Here is a 25,036-nt window from a genome sequence, read left to right as displayed (position 1 = left end):
GAAGAGGCCGTTTCTACCAGGCGTCCAAGGGATCTGAGCCCCCAGGGCATTCCGCGTGCATACATAGAGCCCCGAAAAGTAGCACTCTTCCAGAGGGAGCGCGGACAGCACGTGGAAGAGAGGCGAGATGATGAAGGACTGGCGGGCAGTGGCTGCTTGGCACCGCCCGGAAGAAAAGGCCTGCTTGTTGCTGCAGCGGCATCGCACTGAAAGCACATGCTTCTGAAGAGGCGGAGACTAAGTGGCGTCGTCAACAGAATTGCCAGGCAGTCATCAAATGAGTCGCGAGGAAATACAGCTGTGAGTGAGGCAGCCGGTGGGGCCTTGCTTCCTGGGCGGCGTTGACTGTCCGTGAGCAGTGTTGATAGCACGTCGGTGCTCGTACACGAGCCGTTCAGAGCCGTCCGCGATAATCGATTCCGGCATGAATCGAGCCACCGACGTCGTCACCGGCGACGATGACGAGCCTGCCGCCGGAGGCACGCGAAGATAGCCCGCCTTTCACTCCCCCTGCCTCTCGGAATCCTTTTCTCCTTCCGTGACGCCTTTTCGTTCGTCTTGGTGCCTTCTTTCCCACTGCTCGACAAGGCATCCAGAGCGACCATCTGACGTAGAAGTAAACGCGACGCTAGCTCGGCCGTTTCTTGTCGCCGGCTGCCAGTCGTTGTTGCCGTGGTTGTTCGCTGTCGTGTCACGTTGCAGCAGCTGAGAGAAAGAGAGGTGCGTGAACGCCCTTCAGACAACAAGGGCCTGTGGGCATGCTCGTCACCACCCTTCATCCCCCGCCTCTTTCTTTTCTTTCTCCCGAAAGATGGGACCGCTGCGACTTACGCCAGCTATGCCGTTTTTGCGAACGCTTGGTTGGGAAAATTTGAGCAGTATCACCCGAAATGTTGATTTAATTTGTGTATCTCGCCATCTAGGGGCTGTCTAGTCTGCTTATTCGGGAAAGGAGATTAATACAAGGGGTGGAAAGAGGCAAAGCAAGTGGTCCAAATTAGAGAGGCTCCAATCAGATAGCACGGTGCTGAACATAAGTGATAATCGTAATCACAATCACGGTGCTGGTCATAAGTGGCAGATAACATAAGTGAGACTAATTGGAACACCTTCTTGCCTCTGGATCACTTAAGCTTGTACACTAAGGTAACTGAAATTTTTCGTGACATCTACGAGCGTTCCAGTAGGTGTGTAAAATTAAAACAAAGACAACTGTACAACCGATGGATCACAACGGAAATCATGGAACTTTCTGATTTGAAAGATAAAGCATAGCGAAGATGTCGGAAAGAACCATAGGATACGCTAAAGAGGCAAGAGCTTCGGGCTTTGCGGAATTTCGTAGCAGCCAGAATACGCCGGACTAAAAGCAAATATCACTTGTACCAATTTCCCCAGAATAAGAATAACACTAAGAAAACGTGGAAGATGGCGAACGAGTTAATGGGAAGAGTTACACAAGTGAGCGTAGATGACTCAATAAGGAAGAACTTTCAGAAAGAAAACACGCGTGAGTTGAGCAATAAATTTAACGATGCCCTTATACAAGCCGCTGAGGCAATGATGGAAAAGAGGGACGACGATTGAACGCACACGGAAGAGTACTAGCCACTACGCGCGTGCGCTAACAAAGCTTATCTGCTGCTGATTACCGAAGCAGGGCTTTGGAACATCATCCGCGGAATAAAACCGTTTAAACCGCCCAGATTTGACATCATTCGACTAAGAGACTTGTTGTGCCACTTCACCAGATTAAAACATGTGCTTTTAAAGAATCGTAATTATTATTATTTATTTAAGACATACTGCAGTCCGAAGACCAAGCAGGTGGGCAGGGATTAATTACATAAAAAAAGCATCAATCCGCACGGTAAATTGGTACATATTTCTGAAAACAGTCAAACAAGTGTGAGAAAACAGAAAGAAAAAATAAGAAACTGACAAAAAACAGGAATGATAGCAGTACACAAAAAAAAAGTAGCGGCACAGTGAATGTTTAAAATATTGCAGAAAGTACACGCTTTTCAAAATCCGACACATCACGCGACGAAAACACATGAACAGGCAATCTATTCCACTGCTCGATTATGCGGGGAAAGAAGGAGTGCTTAAAAAGATTAGTGCGTGCACAATTTGGAGTTAGATTGTGCTCATGGGTGCTTCGAGTTGAACGAGATAAGCGGGGCTGAATATAAAGTCCTGGATTAACAATACATTGTTGGGAATTAAGCAAAAACAGAAACCTTAGTCGTGCAACCTGCCTCCTGTTTTCCAGGGTCATTATATTGTTGGAATATTTCAAACGGCACACATACCCAAACAAATGAAAGTTTCCATTGTAAGACCGATTTCCAAACACGGAAAAATAAGGTGAGCTTGGTAACTACCGACCGATTGCAATATTATCAGTGTTGTCTTATGTAGTAGAAAAGCATATAGCGCCTGTAATGCAATCCTTTTGCGAAAAGTACAACTTAAATAACCCCCAAAAACAGAAACGGTATATTGCTTTTAGAATAATTTTCGGACCTCGTTAACGCCTGTGTTGAAAATAACTAAGCCGTTTTAGTGTAAGCATTCGATACAGTAAACCATAAATTGATGTTACAAAAACTTAGCTTTTCGGGGTTTCGTGGAACATTTTTAAGTTTTTTACGACTTATTTCTCACAACGATTTCAATGCCTGAAACCCCGTGGGGAGTAGAGCGAACTTAAAGAAATACAATGTGGAGTGCCTCAGGGCAGCACAATAGGGCCCATACTTTTCAATGTATACGTTAACGATCTTAGTTTATTACCACTGAAGTCGAACGTGTTCCAGCTTGCAGATGACACCGCTCTAGCTATGAAAATCACCGACTCCTCTTGCGGAAGAAACACTCTTCAAAATGACATTCGCAAAGTCATGGATTGGTCCAAACAAAACTCAATTTTTTTAAATCTACAGAAAACAAAATTGATATGCTTCAGGGGCCCACATAAAGTTGTTTGTCTGAATGAGCCTATATATTTGCGCACATCACAATGCAGCTAGCTATTCTAAATATGTAGGGCCCTTTCATTAGAGCCCGAAGTAAGATATTTAGGCCTGTTCTTTGACCAACACCTCATGTGGAATAAACATGTGTTGTTTGTATGCAAGAAATTAAGGGCTGTAGCAGCAATGATTCTCAACTTGAGAGGGAAGGCACCATTGAAATTAAGACAAACCATATACGGATCACTGGCGCAAGGGATTTTAAACTATGGAATTACCCTGTATGGTTGCTGTTCAGGTAATAAAAAACAATGTATAAACCGAGGAATTACCATAATAGCAAATATTATTGCCTATGGAACAAAGTTTCAAGATGCAAAAATACAGGACAAGCATTCTTATTTAGGTATACTTCAGGTGCGTCAGCTTTTTCGGTACGAGGTACTAACGCGATATTATTTCTGCAACCAGTTCAAAGTTCCTGTTAAGAAAAGTAGAACGCTAAGAAAAACAGAAAGGCTCGTGAAGCCGCGACTGTACAAAAACTACGGGAAAAAATGAGTAAACATTACGTGTAAGAATTTTTTATGCTCTCTGAGACAATTTGTATGATATAAAAACACGAAGGAAAATGTTTTAGAAAATTCGAGAATATTGAGTCTCAGGTAACTTATATTGGTGAAGAATGGTATATATTTGTGCTGTCTACAAGTACGTCCCTGCGGTTTATGTTGTGTTGCAATGTATAATTCTGCTACGTGATCGTCAAGCAAGAAGTATTTGTCATGTTAAAATTTGAGAGTGTGCATATTTTCTTTCGTGTACGTTAACACCCACTGCCTGGAAAGCCAACAAGCATTCGGTGCTTAGGCAGACCAGAGAAAAAACTATATGAAACAAAAGTGAATAAAACTGAATGAATGAATGAATGAATGAATGAATGAATGAATGAATGAATGAATGAATGGCATGCTCGCGCTTGCATCTTTGGGTGAAGACAAGTTAGCTTGATTTGGGAGAGAGAAGTGGACTGCGCTGGGCGGCTTGTGATCGGTTTACCACCGGGGAATGCAACGGCTGCCGGGAGTCGGCAATAGGAGCAGAAGATATAAAGCTCAAAATATGTATGAGCTAGCGAAATTTGGGGGAAAGAATAAATTCGGCAGGGGGAGGAAAATAGTACTTCGAATATAGAAGGAGGTCTTCGCCCTGCCGTGGATATAAAAAGGTATATATGCAGTAATACTTTTCGTCACCCGTTTACTTCAAAGACACCTAATACTCTTTGGCGGCTGTAAATTAAATGCAACTTAAGAACTTCCAATAACTTGCGGGTGTTGATTACTAGCCAACATTTTCATTTTTACGTATGTTGTTGAAGAATTCTTGAATAGCACTAGGTAATGTCTACCGTTTTCTGTAACTAATTAAGTGGTAGAGATTCACTGTTACTGCGTTCATAGTCAACCCTTAAGTTCGGAATTCTGTGCCCGAACGAACACAAGTATCCTCAGAGAGAAAGAGCTAAGTAAGAAAAAAAATGTTAATCTACAACGGTCCTTTTGTCTCGCGTCAAGCCCTGCGGCTGGCTTCTTTAGCGAGCTAACAAACAAGGGGATGAAACTTAGGCGCCTCCCACTTTTCAGCGACCGCACCCAAATTGCTTCGCCGCGCGCTCTGAAGTGCAGATTAATGTAGGCAATTCCCGGTCCCTTCGAGCAGTTTAGTTTCTTCCTGCCGGCATATCCCTGCGTCTTTTTATCCTTTTAATGCGTTTTAATACTTTTTACCCTTTTTCCACCTTTCCTGCGGCACATGTACGCTGTCAGTTTAGCGTGGCTCCAAGAGCATTAACTCTTAAGCCTTGTGTATTTTTCTCGAGATATTTTGCCTGGCTGCTTCTCTGACGAACACTATTATAGCGGACTTTACGTCGTGTGTTTTTTTGCGAGTTTTCTCCCGGGGAGAAAGGTGGGCTAAACAGAAGGTTCCCGGGGGACTTTGATTAGGCGAACCCCGCCTGTAGTTGGCGAAGGACAAGGTAGCCATGGGAGACCGTTAAGCGTGCCAGATGAGGTAAAAAACAGGGAGATGAACAATAAGATATGGACATTTTTGCAGAACTCCTCGCTGAAATCCTTGGCGCAATTGAGGCAGGAAGGCTAGTTCTTAGGGAATGAACGCCAGTAATAATGCTGTTTTTGGTTCATTCAAGGGATACGTAAGGGTGGAAACAAAGTGGCATGTATCGGTAGATTACGGTGCCGAAAATCCAAATACACCGTCCTCACAACTAGCAGTTTTTTAATAAGGCAGAAAGCACCAAAAACGTGAAAACAGGTGACGACGCGCCGTGCGCTTCGTGGTACCGCGATTTGTGACGTCACAAAAGTTATGAACAGCGAAGGCTCATTGGATAAGCATCTATAAAAGCTTTCCTCAAATAAACAGTTCCTAAGTGGTTGAAAACGCAAAGTAATTGTAAATCAAAGCTTTCCATGAGCTTATCTAATTTAAAAAACACAGACTGTAGCTTCTGTACATTGCGAGGCAGGCTGCTTCTGTAACGCTTCACTCAGTCATCATGCTTTAAGTTTCGTTTTAGAAAAGCCTTGGCGCGCAATTAGCGAAGTGAATAATCTGAACGCCGGTGAACGCAGGAGCTTCTGCAAGCAATAAACCCGGCACGAAGCGGCAAAATGAACAAAATGTGGTTAGCGACCCGCCTGAGCCAATCGCCCGTTCTCCGCGCGCAGATGTTGCCATCGGTAAAGCGTGCCGCTCCTGGCTCGAACCTTATCGCGAGTAAAAGGTACGGTGTACTGACTGAGGTGGTTAGGCGATCGAGCCCACCTTGTGCTCTTCCGTTCGCCGCGAGCCGCTGTTGATAAGCAATCCGTAAAGGCGTGCGTCGCGTAGCTCTACCCTTGTCGCATAGTTGTACCCTGTTGTTGCCGGGGGCTATCCACGTGCGAAGACTAGTCGACACGGCTGTCGGAAACTGTATTTCACGCTAGGTTCGCGAAAGAGAATGGAATATGAGATGGCCGCGATCGCAGACGAGTTGAGATGAACGCGCCCGCCTGACGGGCGCGACAACGCGCTGTGCAGCCGAGTTTGCACGGTATACGATACGGCGCTTGTCGCCTCAGATGGGCCTTGACTCGCGGCCAGCTCGATATGGTACGGGTAGCGGGTGTAGGCGCGCACAGCGGCCGCTTAAACATTTCAAATCATTTCTCGTTTCGTAGGTGACAAATCGTGATAGTCCAAGCCACCCTCCTCGGCCAGGGAAACGTTGTCGGGGTGGGCCATTGCTTGTTCACGTAAAAGCTACTGCTGCCAGCGTGAGAGCGCGTACAGCCAACCGTTTACGCTCTATACCGCACTGGTGACTCACTCCTACTTTATGATGCAATGACTTTTCACGAAAAAAATGAAAACGAATAACGCATCGTTTCTCGTCTAACAACAGCCGAGAGAGCTACGAAACGTATACTATCTTTCAGTTAAAACAAAATTTCGTTAGTGTCCTTTAAAAATAACTAATCTAAATAAGAACAGAGACCCACGAAACATCCTCGTCATTTTCCACTATACCTTACAGAGGCCTGCATTGACAGGACAAGACAGGCCATAAAACTAGTTAACTTGACCAAGTTCACTTCCTTCTTAATAATTGCAGCTTTTGAGTGGCGCGTACATCCGTGCCAATGGGTAACTGTGAATGCGTCAGTGTTCTTGGATTTCAGAAGCTCGACCTACTTCCAATTTTCTTTAGTGCGTGATGCAAGGTTCCATGTATCCCGCGTTATATCACTGCTTCGCCAGGTATACACCGGAACGTATACACGCTCGGTATCGGGCCCTCACTTGCCAGTACTGGACCTTCTGCCCCGCGAGAGCCAAATATCTCGGCACAAGTCTCCACCAGACCAAGAAAAAAGAGCGCTAAATACGAAAATAGCATGGACTGCCTCTGCTCTGTGCGTGACTTCAGGGGATATTTGTTTGCGCTGAAATAAATTCACACCACGGTCACCAAACATCGATTACTTAACAGATGAAATAAGACAGGTCAAGCACTTTTTAAGCGTTATTTTTTTTCTTCGCACTAGTAGATCGGCTTATGTGGCCTCTGAAAAAAGTGCTGAATGTTCTGTATATTTTGAACAAATTTTCAACCAACCCAGTTGTATACACAACCAATCGCCAGAAAGGATCACTAATAGTTCTAGAAAACGCCTGCGTGCGACGTAGAAAAGGTCGAGTCCACACAAGAATCAACGAAGTGCCCACATTTGGCTCCTGACTTCTGAATCGGAACACAAGGAGATTATGAACACCTTGTTGTGATCCTTCTAGGTAGCAGGTGTAAGGTAAGCAAAAGCTACACACAAGACACTTCGTGCTTTCAGCCAAGTCAGAACAGGGAATCGTAGCCACAGCAGTACCGATGGAGAAATCGCGCTGCGTGGAATCCACCATAAGATACCAAAACGTCAAAACAAGTGAGTCAAGAAATCGGCACTGAAAGAAGGGAGTCACCATCGCTTGGCGGCGATTTCAGAGAAAGGCTTAGCGGAGGCGACGTCGAGAACGACATTAGGGTGCCAGGACGGATCTTTCTTTGGCGGCTAGTTATCGTCGCAGGGTTTGTCCTGCTTTGACGCCTCTTCTGGTCGTTTGCCGTTCGTTCCTCTTGCTTTTGTTCGTGAATAAGCTCTTGTCTGGTTTTACTGAACAAACTTCGTTGAAAGATGCGGACGGGGGAAAAGGATCTCCCTGCAGTTCGGGAGTTTCGTCGTATTGAAAAACCTCGGTTATTTGGGTTCATAAACTATGTGCGAGTGCTGATGCAGACTGCAATTAACATTATTCCGCGCAAAAAAAGGATTTTGAATTCAACGAACTCAGTCTGATAGCGCAGAAACAAGAGCGCGAGAAATGAAATCTCTGCCTAGGGTCCTTACCCCCTTTGAATAACGGTTTACCGTAAGCCGTTCGCTGAAAGGTTTTCAAGAAAAAAAGGGCGGCAATCAATATTCCGTAATCGGGAGAATTTGCTTGGTAAATTTTGTTCGACCTCGTTGCGAATAGCGAGGTAACCGCGGCCCGTAACGGATAGGGTTTCCACTAAGAAGGGTGAAGCTTGTAATGTAGCATGCTCAAGTTTTACTTATACGTGTCTGAGCCCCACTCTTTTCTCTCAATAGTTGTTCTCTATTTGGGGCTTTCGTCTTCTTTTGTATTGCAATGAACCTAAAGGAGCAAATCTTTTTCCATAATAATAGCGCCGTCTTGCTTTCTCTTCACGCTTGAGTACAAGCGTAAAATTCTAAGCGCTGTGATGCAACCCCTCGAGAGAGAGATACGCATTGGAGCTCCTCGTTCGTTGGGCAAACGCAGCACCGGCCGTTTCGAAACCAACTGAGCTTGTTAGAAGGGCGAACGATCCCTACAGCGCCCAGAAAATACAGCAGTGGGTAAACGCAAGAGCGGGAGAACAGTACGGGGCATGGGGGGTAACCTTGCATTCCTGAGACCCGAAGAGGTTAAGCCGAGGTCAAAGACTCTCGAAAAGCGGCTGCAGCGAACTTTTTGATAACCACATTAGGAGTTGTCGCCAACAGTGTCGTGGTCGTACGAGAGAAATTTGCCACGGTTGTGGCATATGTTATCAGGTATTTTAACTTTCACTGTTTCTGTACATCTATACTCTTCTTCAAGTGTCATAACAACGTGTGTTGCTCTCGAGTAACTCTTTTTTCCTTTTGCTTCATTCGTTTGTTTTGGCTGTCTGGCTTTTCCGCATTGCGCGCACGCTTTACAGGCGGTGCACGCTTTACAGGGGAAGGAGTGAATAACCTCGGGGAAAGATTTGCGAAGGTCTGAAAAAAAATTACTATCCCTTCCTAAAGAAAGTTTAGAGAAGCGCGAAATACAAAAGCGCGTCCAATAGATCGTCAGACCTTCAAAGACCCAAATTGCAAACGAAGAACGAACCCATGCGATGATTTTTTGCGCAATAAGTAAACGGATCCACGAACGATCCAAATGTGTACCGATACGTGTTTTATGATAATAAAGGTATACTATTGTACTCGTTATTCATAATCGCTGCGTGTGTCGTTTTCTCTAGAACCGCTCCTTTTTCGCGATTTTCAAGTCTCGCCGTGTGTCCAGAGGTCTTATCAGGGCTTTTCGGTCGACCAACCGGTCTACGGGGAAATGCATTAGCTTTTTGGCAGGACGCCATTTCATCTGTCCACTAAGAAAGCTTTCGCTTTAAAAACGGCGGGAGGGGGGGGGGGGGGGTGACGCCATTGTCAGGTTCCTGGGATATTGTGCGCACGTGAAGAATAGGTCGGTTCGTAGCAGCAGTGTGTGCTGGTGTAGCTTCGTGGTGGCACTAAATTTGACGTCGGCTTCGCATCGGGGTAAATTCTTGTCAGCTTTGTTTACGACGACTACTATGACCCGAACTATTCTTCCCAAAGAGAACTGCTAACAAGCGCTGCAGCCCGGCGCACTTACAGAACGGCGAATAGCTGGTTGTGGCATTTCGACAGTTTCCTTTTTTTCCCTTGTTATGTAACGCCAGTGACGATGCGCAACTATGTGAATAATGCTTTTTTGTAGCAGCTTATTACTTGAGCACAATTCGGTGAATTTTTGGCTACAGCTTCAAAAATACATGTACTTGCACACGATTGACATTTTGGTAAAGTTTGTTGTTGTTTTTCCTACTACGTGTAGTACTCCCAACCTTAAGCGTCGTAGTCCATGAAGGCTTTCGCACATCCACGGTGGTATTATAGATCTGCGTACGAAGCCATAAAGTTCTGCCAGAGTGGTGTGCGTTATTCCTGTCACCAAGATACCCAAGGTGTATTTTCTGGCAGCCGGAAAAGGAAGAAAATGTAACTTGCGTATTGAGAATTATTTCATGAAGCGGCATTTTTAAATTCGTTCGCCTTGCTTTTGCAGCAAATCAAGGAGAAAAAAAATTAACAGTGGCATAGCTCGGCTGTGCCCGGATATACGTAGCGTGAGCTAAGGTTCAGCTGGTTATTCTTAGATTTCCTGGTTTTCTAGGATTTGCTGATTATCATACTTACTGCTGCTAAAACGATTTCCAATCCAATCCAATCTAATTCAGTGCAGTCCAATCCAATCCATTCCAGTCGGGTCCAGTCCAGTCCAATCACTGCTCCTGGCGCATTCGCAGCACGGCTCTCCAGGAGCCACGCGAAACGGCTATCAAGCGGCTCCGGCGCAGCGTCAGACTTGGCTACTGCGCAACGGAGGCGCAGAGCTGGGCACGCGCCGGCGCCAGTGCCTCTACCGCGGCTATGACGTCACCTCTCTGGAATGCGCAGACCGGCGAATGTGCAGACCCAATTCTCTACACACCGGTACTCCAATTGGATTGGATTTCCAATCCAATCCAATGCAACAATACAATGCAATTCATTTTAATACAATCCAATCCAATTCAATCCAATCCAAACCAATCCAATCCTATCCACTGCTCCTCGCGCTTGTGCAGCACCGCCCTTCAAGGTCCACGCGAAACTGCTCAACCTCGGCCAGTGTAGCTTACGCTACAAAAAAGCGTGCAACGATTGCCTTAATTTACCCTGTACAGTAAGCCCTCGCTATAATGAAGTTCCAGGAAGAGATGAGTGGCTGCGTTATAAGCAATATTCGTTAAATTCGAATATGATTTTCTCTGAATATATCGCCGCGTAGCCCAAGAAACAGTTCGAATAAGAAAGATTTAGAATAAACCGATTTCTTTACAATGAGAGTTTACTGCAATTGGAGGCTATATCTTTCTTCTAAACTGTCTCCGCAGCAATTTCCCCTTTTGCGTCAAAATGTTTTTTACACGTGAGGCTGTTCGGTAGCGACGCGAGTTAGAAAGTGCATCGTTTAAGAAGAGCGTTGCGACAGTTCAGATAATGAGATGATTCAGCAAGGAGACAATAATACAGACAGCGGGCTGCAACGCAGAGGGCGTTCGCGATGGGCTCGCGGCGCTGTGTTTGAGACAGCGCTGCCTAAATTGACATTTCTTAAAGAACCTCACCGCCGCACTATACTCCGTATCTACTCCCCTCCGCGATCTCTCGTCTGTCTTCGTTTCTTTTTTCGCGTCTTTCGTCGTTGCAACACTGGTGCAGCCGTTTCCCCGGTTTACTTTTCTATCCCTCCTGCCATCAGTTCTGGCCTTTCGGTGTTTCTTATCACGCGGATCAATTGTGATCCCTCGCTTCCCTCGTAACCTTCTCCCTACGTTGTCGTGTTTTCACCTTGCGATACGAGCTTCTTTTCGCGCTAGCGCCGATGTTATGGAGTCAGCAGCGTCTCGCGTGGGATATCGCATCTACAATTTCCACCATCACAGGAACCCGCTTGCGCAGTCCTCGCCTTCGACTGTCGGAAATCCTGCCGTGTAACGTTGCACCATCCTGCCTCTGTCTTTTCTTTTTCCCCTCCCTGGTTTCGACGTGTCGATGCGCGCACGGCCCTGTTATATCCCCTTTTCCAACCGGCGCGAATATGGAACGCAAACACGGGCTTTTAGGTTGCATACGCGAAATCGGAAGTGAAATAAACGTAAGCTGAATCGACCTCCCCTCAAAACATACAGGGAAAAAAACAAGAAGGCTTTCAGTAAGAGAAAGCGCTCGCGCGCTTTTTTTTTATCTCTCAATCGGCAGAGGCTTCTGTTTTCCGTGCCCTCCCGCGCTCTTCTTGTGTTGCTCTTCCCTTTGTTCAAATTTCCTACCTTTCCCCGAGCTTTTTTTTCCCGCGATTTTTTTCCCACTCTTTCTTCGTTTCCTTCGACTGATCCGCGAGACTGTCCGCCGGCGTGCGCGCGCAAGCATCTGGGATTCTCTCACGTTCAGTGTCGCCGTTTTCGGGCAGCGTCCAAATCCCCCGCTTTGTATTTGTTTCCCTAGTGTCACCCTTTTTCTTCCCATTTCTGCTCAACCTTTTTCCTGCCCTTCTCTCCCTCCGATGTTTCTCCCCCCATTTCGTCCCACTGGTTCCACCACGCGCGCTTCGCTCCTTGACGCTGGAGCGAAAACTTCGGGAGCCGCGACTTATGCCGCGTGTGTATACGGCCGCCCCGCCCGCATCTTTTCAGTTTCAGCGGTTTCAGCGAAACGCGCCGGCCTCGTCTCTCCATCTTCGCGGGAGCAGCCGAGGTTCGCTGTCTTCTGCGGAGCAAGCAGCGCGGCAACAGGAATGACGACGATGAAAAAAAAAAAAAAAAGTGATCCAAGCAGACACGCAAGCGCGGGTAATTCAGTACTGCTGTTTGTGCTCGGCCGCAGAGAATCGCGTGACTAAGGTGGTCGCTGTGGACGCGGACCGAGGCCGCGTAAGGTGGATAAAAAAGCGGATTTGCGGCTTTTCATTCTTTCCTTTTTTCATTATTCTTACTGCGCCTTGTCGCAGTGCTACAGTGCGTGCTTCAAGGCGCGAGGATGCTTATTCGTTGCTGCTTTTCGTCGGGCGGCGGCGCAGCGGCCGAGCAAACTAAGCGTACCCGCGAGATATCGTAAATCTTGTTTGCCTTCTCTTCTGACGGCTGTTATTTACATGCCTCGTGTGTACTCCTCACGTGCGAAGAGCCAGCACAGAGCGGCAACGTCGTTTGTGCAAACGAGAAGAAGTAAAATGGGAAAAGGGAGTCTAATGAGCAAATATCGGCACCCAAGGGAGCACCAGTGGTTATACGATAAAGTTAGGGGTGGGGAGGGGGGAGGGGGGAGGGGCACGCACACGGACACACGCACGCTAGCTGCTGCTAAATGTTTTCTGTTGCTTTTTATTGCAGGTTATTGGTTTTAGACGTGCTGGATCCATCCCGTATTTATTTAAAGTCTTCTTTGCACTTCGCGCGACGTGTTTTAGTTCTGGAGCAAACATTCGCACTCAGAAATTGACCTTCAATTCCCAGAAAAACTCGAGGGAAATAATTTTGCGTTTTTTAGCACAAGCGCGCTAACATTAATTGAGCTTTAATTGGCTCAGCACAGGCCCCATTGGAAGGCGAAGTGGCTTAAACACAAATAGACAAAGATAGCGAGGGGCGGAGATTTGATTTCAGAGAAAAATCAAGAAAATTGAAAATTTCGACAGTCTTGAGCCGCCGTGAGCATAGTGTAGGATGCATTGTCAGACGCATGAAAAAGGGATGTGGATTTCTTTTTTTTTTTTTTTTTTTTTTTTACGTAGGAAATTACCGAAAGCGCTCTTGTGTCAACATTTCGGCGCGCTTAAAAATCTCACGGCGCAGGTACCGCTTCTGGCGCATAAATAGCAAAAACTTATTTTTGTTTTTCTTTATGTAAACTTGCTTCAGACGTCCGCGTAGTCGCCCCCGAAAGCGGACGGCAGGGGAGACATTTGAATAATGACAGGCTGCTGTGGTACCGCTTATGTATTTGTTTATTTTTTGACGCGGCTGAGGCGTCTACACTTTGGAGAATGGAGGGCATGAAAAATTGCGAAAATTCCTTCCCGGCATCAGAAAAATAGAAAACAATCCTTTGAACAACATCAGCAACAACAAGAACTTCAAGGGCGATTTTAGATGCCTCCAAAGTGTTTGGACTGCGATCCGCCATGCAGGTAATTATCAGCGCCGTCAGGCGGCAGGCACTTCGCAATGTGTAACGACGCGGGCTTGTCAGAGGCGACTCTCGGCTGCGAGACGCTATTTAAAGCTTCGTTATAAGCTCTTCGTAAGAAGTGGAGTTTCACAACCTTCCGACGCCGCGCGGCCGTCGCGCTCGCTTCTCTGCGCAGCACCGAAGGAAGTGCGCCACGTGGTCGTGACGGCTCGTGGGAAGCGTTTGCGCAACTCGTGTTGCCTCCAGGGAGCGCTGCTCCACTCGGCTCATATCACCAAGCCGGAGGAATAATTCGGTTACGCTATTAGCTGTCCAAAATCCTTGAGCACGTGCGCATTTCGCGAAGAAATTTCAGTGGCGAGGCCAGTGGCACCGCAGCAAACGGTGCTTAAAAGCAGAGTGCTAGAACTTCTTCGTTTCTGTGAATGAATGGGAGGCGGTGGAGGATATTCTCACCTGTACTCCGCTGGAAGGGATATATCAAAAATGTATGGCCAATTTTGCCCATACGTCTATGATTTGTTTGCACATTTCCTGAGACATCTTTGCCCTAATGGAAATAATCTCTGCTTTGCGTTTTTTGAGGCATGGTTATTTCCATGGCGCCGAGCACGTAACGCTACGCCGCCCTCTTTATTTTTCGTTGTTGAGGAAAAAATAACGCGCTTTTAAGCATATGCGTTCGCCGGGACCCCGGTGCGTTTACCCTTGAACTTTAAGCTGCGGCTGCACGGAGCTTACCTTACGGGCCTCTCAGAGCTAATCGCATTAAATGAACGCCGCGTTTCTCGGTCTCGTTCAAAGACCGCCACGCCGATCACCACTCAGTCAAAAATCCCGGGGAGCAAGCAACGAAAAACCATAGTGTAATCTCGTAATTGGGAAGTTCTTTTTTAAAGAAAGAGAAATGAGGAGGAGTATTTCTTAGCAAGCTTACAGTATGTCACATGGCACTGGTATGGGCACGGGGAGGAAAGGGGGAGAGCTTCCTTCACCCCCCCCACACACACACACACACAAAAGAAAATATCTTCTTTCTGTTTCTGTTAGGCTTTTAACGCTCACTCACTAATTTAGGGGGTGGGGGGTGGGGGGAGGTTGCCAGGTCACTGACACTGGGTATCATCAAGTTACGACTAACAATTATTTTTTCAAGCGCAAGCGATGCACAAAGTTCACTCGGCTCTACCGTCTGCTTTCAACACGATTATTAGCCATTTTGCAGTTCCCCCGAAGAAAAACACGAGTAAACAATGCAGTCGAACGTCATGTAAAGTACTCCCATGGTATCCCGAAGTTTGTTTTTCTAGATTGGGAATTGATTAGCTCCTTCCTGTTTCTTCTTTTTTCCCTCCTCTTGCTGCGTTCTGCCTCTCGTTTCTGATCGGGGAGAGTGGGATTCGACACCTTCCGAAACCAAATTCTGCGTACGGCACTTCTCAGCAGTATTCAGTAAATTAGCGTAACCATTTCTTTCCCTTTGTGCTATATTTTCATTATGATTCTGGGGAAAAGAGAAATCTTGAATGAATGCTGAAATTCGTAATTTTATGCATCAAACCGTCATTTAAATCCTGTCTGGCAGGCCACGCTGCGCTGGTTAACGCTTCTGTGTGTATTACAGCGTTTGTGTTTACCCGTCTGCTTGCATTATTCCCCACCAAATATTCGCCAGCCATCTGAAGTCGCAAACCTGGCATATTGCGTGGCTGACCTCTTCCGACCCTTAAAGAATCCTTCCTCCTCATCTTCGTTTTAAAATATAACATCAGAAAAAAAAAAGCAAAGTGCGCGTCAGTGTGTTTCTTTTCAAAATTTCGTGTTTAGCATGTTTATTTCCTTCAAACACATCTTCCCCTTTTGTTTCTGCGAATAAGACTGATTAAATACCATTTTTATGCCGAAGTGCTCTCACGCCATCTTATCAGCTCCAAGGATTTAGCGCAAGTACAGCTTTAAAGGCTTTAAAAATGGGACTGCGAAAAGTAATTGTCAGGGCATTGGGATCAAGTAACACAATTTGTTCCCGAAAATGTAGGGCCGGACACCCAACGCCCTGACCTTATCAAGGAAATGTAGTTGATGAGCTGACCTAATTTAGTGATCATTACACCGTCTTCGGCACCTTTTTCTTGAATAACCGAATTTGCTTTCTATAGTTTACCTGAAAAGATTTTTCGCTCAAATTGCTCCCGCGGAAATTGGCGCAGTAAAAGCTATCAAGTTCAATCCCTATAAAACAAACAACCAAACAAATAAATAAATAAATAAATAAATAAATAAATAAATAAATAAATAAATAAATAAATAAATAAATAAATAAATAAATAAACCTGATTGCTTTATTAGCTCCAATATTTCTAAACTGCTCGGCATTCCGAAAAGGGAGAACCAAGCCTAACGTGGGTATATAGCCTTCATCTCGGACCTATCGTTCATCCTTCAAAAGAAGTTCGTCGCCCTGAACTAAGTCGTCTCACCTGCCCAAGGTCTGGCCAGTCGCCAGGACCTTGTCCAAGGTCGGGCCAGCACTTCGCGGACTTCAGCTTTCCTTTATTATAAAACACACAAGCTCGTTGCCTAGCAGCGAACCCCCCAATAGTGGCATAGCTACGTTCGAGTGACGACGATACGGAGCGCTCTCCCTATTGGGCCTGATGAGATTTTATGCCTGGGAGCACGCGGGGGTGGAGGAGGTATTCGACCTGTAAGTAGTGCCTGGGGGCTAACAAAGCCAGATTAAATGGCCATCACCCATCGCTATGAAGGAAAATGAAAAACAATATCGTATACGTAGGTAGAAAAGAGAGTAAGAGAGGTCGGTGTACTTGGCCGAAACCGACGGTGAGCGTCGTGATGCGTATCGAACATCGTTCAGTCCGAAGGGGAAGAAAAAACAGCGGAATGAGATTATGGGAACCTGAATATCGAATGCGCAGTAATATTGCACGGCCCACGCACAGGAGAGTTTTCAGAAGCGGAGCGAGCAATTGCCAAAGCATCTCGCTCGCTTCTGCGGGGGCTATCTTGTTATGGTGCTTAGAAGCGACTGATAAAAGGTCATGCGAGTTCTATGTTTTTTTTTTTTTTCTATCTCTGAGTTATTCGCGTACAAGTGAGAGCGCGTCCGTGCCATGACACGATAAATTCTCAGTCAACGAGCCTTATGTAATGAGCGTGGTCGTTTGTTACGAAAACTGTCCTCTCATATCGCAGAACGTAGCATTTAATATCGACCACTTCGGGAGTTTCATTGAATGCAGACATTTCTACGGTGCTCTGAACGCGTTGGACCACTCGTGGTTTGGATCAGGTGATGTATTCGTGCTCAGCGATGAAATAGATTAATGAAAGCGTCGTGCGCAGCTGTTTGTATTTGGTTATTTCCACGCGATTGTGATCCGAGAAACACTGTAACTAGCTAGCGCAGCAACTTGTAATCCCTAACAATTTACTTGAGTTCAAAACTGCGCAAAATGAACCATTTGTTAGTCAGCGCCGTGTGTTGTCGTTTCTTGTCCCGTCTTTTTTGCGCTGTTTTGTATTCAAGTTAGTGTGCACCAACTAGCCCAAACCAGCGTCCGAAAAACTTAATCTCGTTTCCTACTGTCAAAGTTGTGCGTATGAACATTTTCAAAGTGAGTTCAGTACTATTTTTTACCGCCTGGGGATTTTTGTCTCCGGCTCTGCATTGTGCTCCTAAGGACACCGCAGGTAAGCGGGGCTTGTTCCGACAATAAAGTAGAACCCTGTAGCAAGCTCATCAGTTCGAAAGTGGCTACGTTCGTGTTGAATGGCGTAGTATATCTTCACCGGAAAACATAGTCACAGACGGGGGGATCGGCCATGGCTTGCTGAAACAGCTATTTAAATAAATACTTTCAATCAGCTGATTACAATCAGTCCTCAATCTCAGTCCATTTATCAGTCAACCAACCGCAGTTCGTCGGGTAATCAATCAGTAAGTCTCTCTAGTGGTCGATCGACGAAGAAATAAATCGGCCAATATTTACAAATAATTACTCCAGCTGACGTCACAATCGAAGAAAACTCATCACCCCACCGGTTTCGTTGCAAATAAAAAGATTTTGATTTTGTTCTTTGGAAAGCGGCTAACTTCGTTCCTATCTGTCATATTTACCCCGGGTGATCACGCATGTGTGGGTGTGTGGGTGTGTGGGTGTGTGTGTGTGTGTGTGTGAGAGAGAGAGAGAGAGAGAGAGAGAGTGTGTACGTGAAACTTCATCCCGGCGGCTTTCATCTGCTCTTCTTCAAGCTTTCGTTATCCATTTTATAACTTGCGCCAGGAATTCGTTTGTGTCATGAAGCCATTTTTCCTGTTTGTAATTTAATAATTTAAGGCTACATGTTCATCCGTTCACCTCTGTATCCTCAAACGTGTTGCGCAGAACTGACCTGTGGGTGTTCCTTTCCGCAGCTTGCTAAGATGATCAAAGTCCTTCAAGGTTATTTGTAAGGCCCATGGATGCTTACCGGCTGTACGCACTGCCCGTGTGCAACTTCAAGAAAGACGATCGGCGCTGTTACTCAAACGGAAGTACATGCCATAAGTATATATCAGCTCCAGCACCGCATTCGGAGCGCTCGTTTCAGCAGCGACGTTTTTCCCTGCGCAGGCAAGCCGCTCACATTGCGGGCACCGTGCGCGAATTTCTCCAACTTCCTTCCCTGTACGACTCCCCTCCGTTTCGTCTGAACATGGGTGGGTTGTACAACGAAGTTGACATGTCGCACTAAATTATGTATGGTTAGTCAAAAATTCAGTGCCGATACTTGAGAACACCGAAAAGGATCCTTGCGACCTTCAACTGACTCAAGCGGGGAAGATATTCGGAGTAGATCGCATATTGGAGCTATCAGAACAACGCAAAGCTCTCAAAATTTCACCCATTCCAAAGAAAATGAGCCCCATCTACAACAAAGGTAGAAGACAAGCAAGAATTAACTATATAAGAAACACATACGGGAAAAATCCAGATGCAGTATACACGGATGCCGCCACCAACCACCACGGAATATCATCAGCCGTAGTTGTGGATGCACGGGGCAAACTCCTGGACTTTCTCATGAACAGAAAACAAACATCTCAAGAAGCTGAAACCACAGCCATACTACTCGCTGTAAGATGGGGAGAATACAACAACAAAAACCTCATCATCATCACGGACTCTACAAGAGCCATTAGAAATCTAATATGCGGCCTTATTCCCATAGACACCAGGAATATTCTACCAGCCGAACCAAAAGGCCAACATAGAATATTACGGAGCCCAGCACACGAAGGCCTGGAAGGAAATGAGAGAGCCGACTCCCTAGCGAGGCAAATCAACAGCCGCAGGGAAACGGACCACTCTTACACCCTTCCTCCCTTCATGTCGCTTAATGAAAGGCTTTACACTCAAAGGCAAGCGAGAAAGACCATGCCCGCACCGCATCATATGTTAGATGCCGAAGACGCACGAAACATAAGAAAACTTCAAACCAACGTTTTCCCACACAAATCCAGACTGTCTCTCATGTTTCCAGAGAGATATAACGAAGAATGCCACAAATGCAAATTACGAGCAGACTTATCCCACAGAGTCTGGAACTGCCCTATAATTTGGCAACAGAACACCTACCAAACATCCAGAGAGTCCTGGGATTTAGCACTGTCCAGCTCGGACCTTTCGACACAGCGTGAGCTGCTAGAGAGAGCCAAGCTGGGAGCCTTTGCTACTGGAGTCCTGGAAATAGGACTTCACCCATAACTCTTTCCACATTCCCGTCTTCCTATTTTCAAATAAAGTTTACTCTCTCTCTCTCTCTCTTGGAGCTATCAGGAGCCAAATGTACTGCCGCAATTTAGAGCTCGCACTCAGTGCCAGTTATTTTTCTTACGAAGCTCAACCGTGTCTGGGAATCGCCTCTGGTCGTAGTACTCCCTTTAGTATTGGTTGCTGCGCAGTATCCAAAAAAAGCGCACCCCAGCATGGTTCTACACAAATGGCAACAGTCCAAGAGACCTTACGTCCGCCCTACGCATAGTAGAATATTAGGGAAATAAAACGCAAAGAAAATGCTCGCTCAAGAATTTATTTATATGGCGCGGTCGATCGCGAGCCCGTGTTTGTTTTTTTAAAGTCTCTCCGCCTGCCTCCTCATGTTTGCTCGTCCCCTGAATCGTCCGAGTTCTGCAGTATGTAGGCCGCCCAGGAGAAAACTAAGTTACGACGGGGTTGCTCGTGCTCTTCCTTCCTTTTTTTTTTTTTTTTTTGAGAGCTGTGTTATTCATTCCTGGCGTTGACATTCCTGCTGCGGCCGCCAAAAGCCGATGTGCTGGGGTTGCTGAGCACCCGCTTGGCCGAGTACGCTAAATCCTGTTGCGCCCACGACGATGTCGAGGTCGTGAGCTGCTCTCGCTTCGCCCCTATAGCGGGGATCAATATGAAGGATGCGGAGCGAAGAAGTCACGCGGTTTGGATGGAATGCACGGAAATGGGAAAACGACTGAATTGGTCTCGATCGGACAATTTCGTGCCTGATAGCAGGCGACCGGAGTAGATTACTCTGCTCATTTATCAGACGAATGAATACATTAATTTGTAGCGCGAGTTGTCATTTTGCATGCGAATTATCCCAAAATATGTACACGTTTCTATGCGGTCGCTGAAATTGAGAATTTTTTTTTCGAGTTTGAGGTTTGACTGGTTGATTTATCAACCTGTTATTTGATTGGGTTGACGGAATAATCTATCGATCGATCGATTGATTGATTGATTGATTGATTGATTGATTGATTGATTGATTGATTGATTGATTGATTGATTGATTCCAAGACAGTGCAACTGGAGCTGCCATGTGAGTACGCATTAATGTGTGTGACGCCTTGTACTAGCGGCGCTTCACTCGTGCACGCGCAGTAGTTGGGCTCCCGCGTGTTTAAACGTTTGAGCGGGCGGGAAGGGAGCGCGAAACGTGAACCGGGCGTCGGGATTGAGCATCCCTCTTGGATTCCCTCGCGCAGGTTGTTTCCCGGGCTGTCCGCGAGAGGCCGGTGGCTTCGGTAGCGCCGACGTGCATGCGGCGCCAGCCCGACTGCGACGTGGCGGCGCTGCAGGCGTCCCGGCGAGCCCCCCCGTCTAACCTCGGGCCCGGGTCGATGCTTGCGGCGCTGCCGTGCCGGGGGCCCGAGAGTAAGGCTCCTTCCTCGAGCCCCTTGGCCTCCGGACACGGAGCCGGGCCGCCGAGCCTGGCCGGCGGGCTTCCCCCCATGGCCCACCAGCCGCCCGCCGAAGAGCGGCTGCTGCCCAACGGCAACGTGTGCCACTTCGCCGGCTGCGGCTGCGCCGACGGCGTGTCCGGGGAGATACGCGCCGCGCTCAAGGAGTGCGTCTCCAACATGCGCCAGCAGCAGCAGCTGCAGCAGCAGCAGCAGGAGCAGCACCGGGCGCAGCAGCAGCACCACCACCACCACGGCGGCCAGCAGGGCTCCGGCGGCCAGTGCGGCTGCCCCGTGCTTCTGCGCGGTGCCTGCGAGCACCGGGCACCCGGCAACAACCCGCCGCCGGGCTCGGCAGCGCCGGCGGCGCCGCTCAAGTCGCTCCTCAAGCGGGCGTCGACGACGCGGCCGCGCCGGGGCTCGCGCGTCCGCTTCAGCGACACGCTGACCGTCTTCTCGGAGGACTACCCCGAGGCGCAGCTGTACGTGGTCCGGACGGCCGAGCTGACGTTCGCCGAGGTGTGCGCCATGTACGAGCCGCCGCCGGAGTACCGCGACCTGCCGCCCTTCGACCCGCCCGACGGCTACCGGGACGACGCGTACCTGCTGCCTTTCCTCAAGGAGGCCCGAGCCGCGGCTGCCGCGGCCAGGACAGCCGCCGTGGCCGCCGCGGCTGCGTCGGCGGCGGCGGCGGCGGGCTGCCACGCGCAGGGGTCCCCGCAGGTCGGGATCCCGGCCCAGGTGGCGACGCCGCCCCCGCACCCCACTGTAGTGCATCTGCCCCCTGCGCCGCTACAGGTCAGAGTGGCCGAGCGGCCGGCGCCGCCGCCTCCCCCGCCGAGGACTACGGCCGTGGTGAGTGGCGTGGTCGTGGCTGCGGCAGAGGAGCGAAAAATCGAGGACGAAGCGCAGCTGCCTCCGCCCACTCCGGAAATCCTCGAGGACCTGGCCAAAACGAAGGCCGAGGCTCAGCGGGAAGGCGAGAAAGTTGTCGTTCCAGAGCGGCCCGAAGAGGAGGCCAGGATCGATCAGGAAGGGCCGCTTGCCGACGTGAAGACGGCCGTCGTGGTCGTGGCGGACGAGAGGAGGGGCATCGAAGACGAAGAGGAAGACGTCAAGAGAAGCGAGGAGTCGTCGCCTGTGCTGCCCGAGGACGAGGACGAGGCGATCCTGATGGAGCTGAAGAAGCAGCTCGAATGCAACTCGAGTGGCGATATCGAGGCCGACCTCGCCGAGCTTCTGCCGCCGGGCTTAATCGTTGAGGACATGGTGAGCAAGGCTGTCGACGAAGACCTGAAAGTGAGCCATGTGCACCGGCCACCGCCGCCGCCGCCCCCGTCGACCAACGGGCGGCCGCTGGGCTTCAGGCAGCCGGTTCCGATTGTCGCCACCACCACTTCGCCCGTTGCCACCACGCCCTCGACGACAAGTTCGACGCCAGATGAGCGGCAGGAGGACAGCGACTCGAGTGCCGACTCTCAGGACACCATCATCCTCATGACTAACGAGGAGGAAAAGAAGGTGAGAAGTGTGTGGTCTTGGCTTCTCTAGAAGGAGTCCTTGTTTCATTCATTCATTCATTCATTCATTCATTCATTCATTCATTCATTCATTCATTCATTCATTCACTCATTCATTCATTCTTTCTTTCCTTCTTTCTTTCTTTCTTTCATTCGGGAGGGCCTGCTGCTGTGTGCTGCTAGCAGTAAAGAATCCGTCATAATGTAGGAATTCCGCTGCCATGTTGGCTGTATTTTCTTCCGCTTTCTGGCGTATTACAGCCATCCTATGTACATCCCTCGCTTCGAGGTAGCAGCCAGCACCCTCACGACAATTCCGGTTGAATGAGACCTTCATCCTAATCCCGGGCCCTTCACCTAGGCGTGAACGACTTGTCAGAAGCTCATTTAATCAATATAAAAGGAAGGCCAGCATCAGGAGCGCCAAGGATGACAAAGTAGAAGTAATTCGTGGTTATTTCGGATAGAAATGTGAATTGAGAAATCTTGAAAAACAAACAAAGCGGCGAAAACCATGTTCCCTGGGTGGGACTCGAACCAAGAACGTCCACCTAACGTGCTCGGTGCTGTGCCAAATTAGCTACCGTGGCGTCATCATTCCTTTCCATTTTCGGTGTATTCGTGTGAACGTAAGTGTATACTACGCATGGAGGTCGGTAGCCAGCGCAGAATTCGGCTGTACGAACGAGTTATGTCATAAGATTGACACTCCGACGCGCACCCCTAATAAGACACGTCTTCAGGCGTGTCAACATTTTCCACGAGAGGAAATCTTTTCGCAAATGAACAAGCACGCTCAGCTCTTCGTGCAGCTCCCCTCTGTGCAGCCCTTGGTCCTCGCCGGTGGCGTTGGTCACAAATAAAAAGAGCACCAAGCGTCTGTGCGTAAACCGCTGCTGCCTTAATAGTGCCACCAAGCTGTACATTTACCTTCTTCTTCCTTCAGGCCATGCCTTGAATTGAATGGTCTTTATGGCGCCTTATTAGACTTCTTTCTGGAGACTGGAAATCTGAACTGGACCCGTAAACTTACGAGTAAATTACCTTGGTTACGGCGGATGAGTTATTCCAATATCGCCGTTCACCCTTCGGCCTCTTTAATGCGCTCCGCAGTTTCCAGCGAATCATGAACCGCGTTCTCAGACGTCTCATTTGAGACGTGGCACTGTACTGAGGGATGACACCTACAGTGAAACTTCGTTAAACCGTACCCGACGGGGACACGAAGGAAGTACTTACTGACCGGCACTATATGGTTTATCCGAATGCATTATGTTAAAGGGAAACTGCGACGGGGATTCGGCTTAGCTACGTATCAAAATGAACTATTATGCGGGTACGGTTTAAAGAGATAACACTGTATAGTGTACGTCTCACCGTCATCATGCCCGCCGAGAATTAATTCTATTCGCTTTACAGCCGGCTAATCCCCGCATCAAAGCTTCGAAGTGTTTCCCTTTTTGGTTTTCTGCAGTCACTTATTTAGGCCATTTAGGGAACGCGGGCCGTTCCCGTCCCAATCATGCCAGTGGCCGTCGGTGTGTTTTTCTCATTTATCCAGTGACGTCCTTGCCAACTGTTTTATTAATATTTTTTGTACTTTTTCAAATAGTGAACCAACTGTCCCAGCAGTCCACCTTAGTCAACTGGGTGTTACTGGTAGCCCGGCGCTTGCGCCGACGTTTCTTATTTCGTCGCGTCCTGCTCCGCGCGCTAGGTAGGCAAGGCCCCGCCGAGTTCACCGGACGTTCCAGTACAATCGATACCGCTCCTACACGAAGGACACATTACTGCCGCATCTATATACTCCGTTCTAAATAATGGGTTGAAGCCGTCAGTACTCTTTTCTGAGAACCAGGCACGGTGGCGGGATTTTATTAAGGCCCACAGCTCACATTGTAAAGTGGACTGAAGCAAATGCTGTCCTCAGAACTTCAACAACTTATGCCACGACAGCTTTACAGGGGCTAGTCACGTTTCGCCATGGAATTTGAATCAGGCGGTCACAGACCCCCGTTCGGCGTTTACAGCGGCAGCTTCAAGACATTGTTGCCCTGGTTTGTGGTTCGTCACGCCGAAGCTTTGCCCGAACATCCGCAGACTAACGGCTTCCCCGAGCCTATACCATGCAATGGCAGGATGAAAGACATCCTAGCATCTATATATGTCCCGGTCGCAGCGTTGCCGGATGGGGAAGTTCGGCACCACATACCGAAAATCAGATGAAATTTGGGGGCTGCTGGAGTTGAGGTGTTGGTACAGCTACACCAGACAGTATTTGGTGAAACATGGTGAAGAAGGTATGTTGCTGCTTTGAACAATCAATCAATTCAATCAATCAATCAATCAATCTTTATTTTGTTCTTCGAGAGGAAGAAAGGGAGGACTGCGGAAATAAGCTGCACACTAGCAGCTTGACAAAGCCCGCGCCCCCCGATACAGATTTGTGCAGCAGCAGTACAGCAATGAGCTGCACACATCATTACAGACTGCCAACAAGCATGCAGAACATTCTCGAGCGGCTTCCTCTCACCCTGCGCCACACAAATTCTACTGCAGCATCCGCCACACACCGTGTAAGGATTATTTGGGCTCCCGCCCATGCCGACGTCCCCGGCAACGAAGCTGCCCACCAGCATGCCCGAGATTTGACACACCGGG

At 48.1% G+C, this 25,036-nt stretch overlaps 1 protein-coding gene across 2 annotated transcripts in view; it reads left to right on the top strand.

The window, feature by feature from the left end:
- Window positions 1–25,036, top strand: part of LOC144144431 (uncharacterized) — a 319,951-nt gene that overhangs the window by 272,664 nt on the left and 22,251 nt on the right. For both annotated transcript variants that reach the window (XM_077675870.1, XM_077675871.1), the window contains one exon: window positions 20,661–22,376. In XM_077675870.1, coding sequence (XP_077531996.1) covers window positions 20,661–22,376 — 1,716 coding nt within the window. The remainder of the gene's footprint in view (window positions 1–20,660; window positions 22,377–25,036) is intronic.

Source organism: Haemaphysalis longicornis, unplaced genomic scaffold, assembly GCF_048455015.1.
Source record: "Haemaphysalis longicornis isolate Haplotype H1 unplaced genomic scaffold, Haemaphysalis longicornis Haplotype H1 scaffold_7, whole genome shotgun sequence".
Classification (NCBI taxonomy): Eukaryota; Metazoa; Arthropoda; class Arachnida; order Ixodida; family Ixodidae; genus Haemaphysalis; species Haemaphysalis longicornis.
Note: the sequence above shows the minus strand (reverse complement) of the source record. Positions and strands in the feature narration are given on the sequence as shown.